The sequence below is a fragment of the Cottoperca gobio genome, unplaced genomic scaffold, assembly GCF_900634415.1.
Source record: "Cottoperca gobio unplaced genomic scaffold, fCotGob3.1 fCotGob3_170arrow_ctg1, whole genome shotgun sequence".
NCBI classification, from domain to species: Eukaryota; Metazoa; Chordata; class Actinopteri; order Perciformes; family Bovichtidae; genus Cottoperca; species Cottoperca gobio.
In genome coordinates, this window is record NW_021166819.1 from 153,618 (window position 1) to 158,617 (window position 5,000).

At 40.2% G+C, this 5,000-nt stretch overlaps 1 protein-coding gene across 1 annotated transcript in view; it reads left to right on the forward strand.

Annotated features, from left to right (window-relative positions):
* Positions 1–3,111, forward strand: part of LOC115004701 (diamine acetyltransferase 1-like) — a 3,733-nt gene extending 622 nt beyond the window's left edge. Inside the window, exons 2-6 of the mRNA XM_029426381.1 lie at positions 302–353; positions 435–515; positions 1,456–1,557; positions 1,638–1,678; positions 2,566–3,111. Of these exons, the coding sequence (XP_029282241.1) occupies positions 302–353; positions 435–515; positions 1,456–1,557; positions 1,638–1,678; positions 2,566–2,739 (450 nt within the window). The 3' untranslated portion in view covers positions 2,740–3,111. The remainder of the gene's footprint in view (positions 1–301; positions 354–434; positions 516–1,455; positions 1,558–1,637; positions 1,679–2,565) is intronic.
* Positions 3,112–5,000: the final 1,889 nt, after the last annotated feature.

Sequence of the window (5,000 nt, forward strand, 5' to 3'; positions counted from 1 at the left end):
ACCATCACAAAGACTTATTGTCGAGAACCAAAGATATTCAATGTATAATGATTCAAATATGGTCACTCAGGCTTACTTTGTAATCAATGTTGAGGAAATGTTAGCGTTTTATAACCACTGACATAACAAGGTAGGATATGCCAACATTTGAGCAGCTGGTTGCAGATAATCTATACATGACCTGCAAATAATCAGTTGTAACGTTTTAAATCCAACATTGGAGGATGATGGATGATCGTCCAGGCAAATACCATCTTTCAATCCCAGATATAACCAGCTGTTTGTGTCTTTCTTGTCCCAGGAGCTTGCAAAGTACGAAGAGATGGAGCACCAGGTGACACTGACTGAAAAAGGTGCGTTTTTAAGTTCTCTCCCTCGATCTATACTCCCAACTATAACTTCCCTTTGTGCTTAAAGGTTTTGTTTCCTTGCAGAACTCCTAGAGGATGGATTTGGTGACACCCCGTTTTACCATTGCATCATTGCTGAAATCCAAGGAGAGAACAGCAGTAACGGTAAGAAACCATAATGTTGCTTCTCATAAAAGCGCAAACATCCCTCAGGCGTCGCCTCGCTGTCAAACTGCCTCCTCTGATTTAACAGTGAGCTGATCATGTGATCGACATGTTCATGAATTATAGTTGAGGTTTGGCAGAGATGGTATGTCTGCACCGTCGTCCAAACAAAACCTCCATTTCTTTAATGATCTCATCTCAGAATAACATTTCTAAAGTTTTCCACCATCTGCACAGACCGACAAAGTTAACCTCAACACTATACAGCATGTGCTTCCTGTTTTTGTAAAGTAACTAGAGCAGCAGCGACACAGCAATGTAAATGTAACATGAACTCTGCATTCAAAATCCTACTTCAGTAAAATTATCTGAATGTCTTGATTATTTTTGGGCAGGAGAAGAAAAACAAAGTTCTGTAAGTAGTAACAGAATACAATTTGAAATACTCAAGTGAAGTACAAATACCCCAAAACTGTACTGAGTGCAGTACTTTAATTACAATGCTGTAGCGTTTTTGGTAAAAATGGTGGCGCCCAGCTGCGCGTGCTCACTCTTCTCTAAACAAGGCTGGATCTAAAGTATACATGATGTTTAATTCAGTGACTCAACATCAGAACGTCTAATTTAACTCCCAGATATTTGTCAGACTTGGTTACTTCGCACCATGTTGTCAGCCAGGTGTTCGTGTCCAAACACGAGGCAGAAGTACATGTCAGGTGACACCTGACTGCAGTAAACGCAGACTGGGCCCAGAAGTTCACAAGACGTAAGCTAAAGAGGAAGACGATGGATTCGAACTCTTTACATTGAGTGCTGTGCACCACAATACTTGAGATCATAAACTTGTGCAGCTCTGACGAGTATGTACACAGAATGTAAATGCAATAATAAAGTGCATGCAGCAGCAGGACACTCACCCCTTTCACCTTTGTGTCTGCAGATCCGAAGGCGGTGGGTTTCGTCATGTACTACTTCACTTATGACCCCTGGGTTGGCAAACAGCTGTACCTGGAAGAGTTCTACGTGATGGACGAGTACAGAGGTACAGAAAACAACAACTTCTCCGGTCCGTTCACATTTACTTTGCTGCTTCTAAATTAAAGAACTCTTTTCTCCTTCCAGGGATGGGCATCGGCTCGGAGCTCCTGCGCCGCCTCAGTGATGTGAGTATGAGCCACAGCTGAGTGTTCGCAGAGTCATGATGACGGGATTATTTATATTACTCCAAAAACAATTGAGCGATCGTGACAAGCGTCAATAATCTTTGAGTTTCTAGAACTATTTTAAACTTGTCTTTCAATTTGCTGTGGGGGAAACTCGCCCGTGACTTGATAAGCAGAGCATTGATTTGATGAAGCTGTAAATTATGTGTTCTACGTCCTCCTGCAACACAAGAGGTCGTTTAAGAGAAGCGAATATAGTGACGAAGATTTGTATAATGAGAACAATCCAAATCTTTCAGACTATTTTTAATTCTGCGTTCAAAGACTTTATTTTAGTGGAGGAAACATTTGTTTTGTTGGTTTCATGAAGTTGGTCAGTGAAATCTAATGAAATCTAGTTTTATGGTAAATGTAGGCTTCAGTGTTTCCGCAGCCTGAAGGTCTGAATACTCTGTTGCCTCTTTAATTACACTTTTTGCTAAAGGTTTTTTTTTTTTGGTATTTAACGGATTCAGTTTCTCAGGTTTCATTTTTTGAACAAAATGCTCCGCGTGACCGTGAGTCCCCTCGGGTTCTCCTGACTGACCACATCTGGCTCGTATGTTCTGTTCTCGCTCATTTTCAGGGTGTGGTCGACGCCTGCTTTGGTTGTTAAAACAGAACTGATCTGTGGTTAGCTGCAGATTCCTCACGTCACTCGCTAGAAACAAAGTGAACTCGTGTTCATCAGACTTCTGTAGATTATTCATGGGAAATGTTTTCCTTTGTATCGAGCAGCAAAGTTGTATTATGACTTGAAGCGCAGTGTTGATGCTGAACAATAAGTATCGTGCCGTCCTAATGGCTGGTGCCTCGTGTGTCAAAGTGACTCCCGTCTCTTCTTCCAGCTGGCGATGAAGACGCGCTGCACCGGCATGATGTTTATCGTGGCGGAGAACAACGAGCCGTCCATACAGTTCTACAAGCTGCGCGGCGCCGAGGATCTCTCTCAGGAAGGCTGGAGGCTCTTCAGGTTCGACAAGAACAGCCTCGTCAAGATGGGCACTCCAGCTGAGGAATGAAGGAGGTCCGGCGCACACGGGAGGAGGAGACATGAGAGTCTGACCCGAGACGCAGAGTTCGGCCGCTTTTTCTGACGAGTCGTGTTATTGAATCTGATGTTGCTGCCACTCAAACTCTGTCGTGCGCGGTGGGGTGCGCGGTGGGGGCATCGCAGCAGCCGGATCGAGTCAGTCGGCCTCTCGACGTCTCCTCTCACAAGTTCAGCTTTTTAAAAGGGGAATTGTGTAACGTAATGTTTTTAGCTCTCAATCTTAGTAAGCCTCGTGTTTAGTGCTAATATGTAACTCTTATTTTATCCGTTAGTGTTAGTGCATTTGATGTGCAGAAAGACTTGTGGCTTAAGTTTGAAATAAAAACAATAACTTGTCACACTTCTGGTCTCATTCTTCGTTAGTTTACCTCCAGGTTTGCAGAAACGATAACGTACTACACTCTTTAGTATTAAACATGTTCCAACACAAGTACACACCAGCATGTCTCACTGCGTCCTGCAGGAGCATGCTCATCTGGCTGTACAGGAGGGTCAAAGTTCAAGGCGCCATCTAAGGACGAAGTAGGAAGTCCCACTTAATGCAACAGTGCATGATTTGCGAGGAGAAGCTGCCGTATGTACTGAAAGTAAAATAAATGAAGTAGAAATCTTCTATCTTTACATGATTACTGTAGCAGTAAAACATGAGTCTACTTTTGTTTTCACCTGATTTCCTCATTTATTGGACTGAAATGAAGGATTCAAAGATCATTTGAAGCTCTGAAACGAGAACATCTGTAACTCTTGGAGATAGTATGCATGACGGCGAATTCAGACTCTAAAGTCTCCGTCAGGGGAAAGAGTTACAAATGTTCTCGGGACGTTCTACAGTTGAGAACGTCCCGAGCAGTCGGTCGGCAGGAACACATGTCACGTTTGTACCGATTGTGCATTTCAGACAATTTTTGCTACTCTGGCGGTCGTTCACATCAAGATTTGAGGAACTTGATGTCAGCGCTCGCATGACGTGTTCTGTTCCTCTTTGTCTGCTCATGTTTTACAGACTGACTCGTGCGTTTTATGAGCTAGTCATCAGATTTAAATAAATAACTGGTATGTTGGTTTATCTTTGAGTTGTTTTGGTACGTATTTCTTTATATTGTGTATTCTATAGATAGACATCTTATTTATTCGCTCTGTGTCCATACATATACTTTGTTTGCTATACAAACTAATGTTTTTATAAATAAAACAGGAACATGTGCATGTATGCATTAAAGGGTGAGAAAAAACTAATTAGAATTACAACAACAAATATAATTAAAATAAATACGAACAAATGACACACTTGGGATCGATAAGTACATTTCTCTAAAAACTCTCCAGGTGTTTAAAGTTTCTAAGAGTTGCATCGTCTCCTCCGTTCTGCAGAAACATCAAAGAGTGGAGCAGCGTTTACACGTCTGTCAAAGATCTCTCAGCAGCTCACGCTGGATCTCCTCCAGCTGTTAATATCTTAGTACTTTATGATTATGAAGTTTTAATCTCTGTTTTAGTAATTATATATTTGGATATTATTTCTTATGTTTCTACAGATCCTAAATCTATTGTAGTTTTGTGATTATAATGTTTATCCTTTTCTTTGGTCATTAAGAGTTTTACTCAATTTTCATATAAACATTGTAAAACAACAAACACACAACTCTAAATGTATATTCTTACATTATTATGAAACTTAATCTCATTTACAAGCAACAAATTAATTAATCAACAGATTATTGCATCTTTTTAAAGACAATCCGCCTGAAGTCACGGTTTTATGAATGACGAAATAAAAGTGTGTTTGGTTACTTTACTATTAATATATTCTTATTTTTTAAACATTACCATTTATTTCTCTCACAAACCTGCACATTCTTCTGGTCACAGATATATATATCTCTCTCTCTCTCTAAAAAAAAAGAAAATAGCATGAAACAAAAACTTCACTTTCAAGTTGATAGAAATATAATGCACTTTTTAAACTTGAAGCACAAACTCTTCTGCTAAGTCCTAAAACAGCTGCTTTAAAAAATAAAAACTATAATACACTGAAACAAAAACCTTGTTGTTTAGATTAATAAAGCCACCATCACGTCAGACACTTATGATTAAAATCATATCTCGTGGCGATCACGGCTCCTACCAACTACATCATCTATTAAAACAATGTACGAGTTGTTCTGGCCGACACATTTATTTGCCCGACGTTGAGGTCTGAGAAACGTTTCATGAGATCATTAATACAAC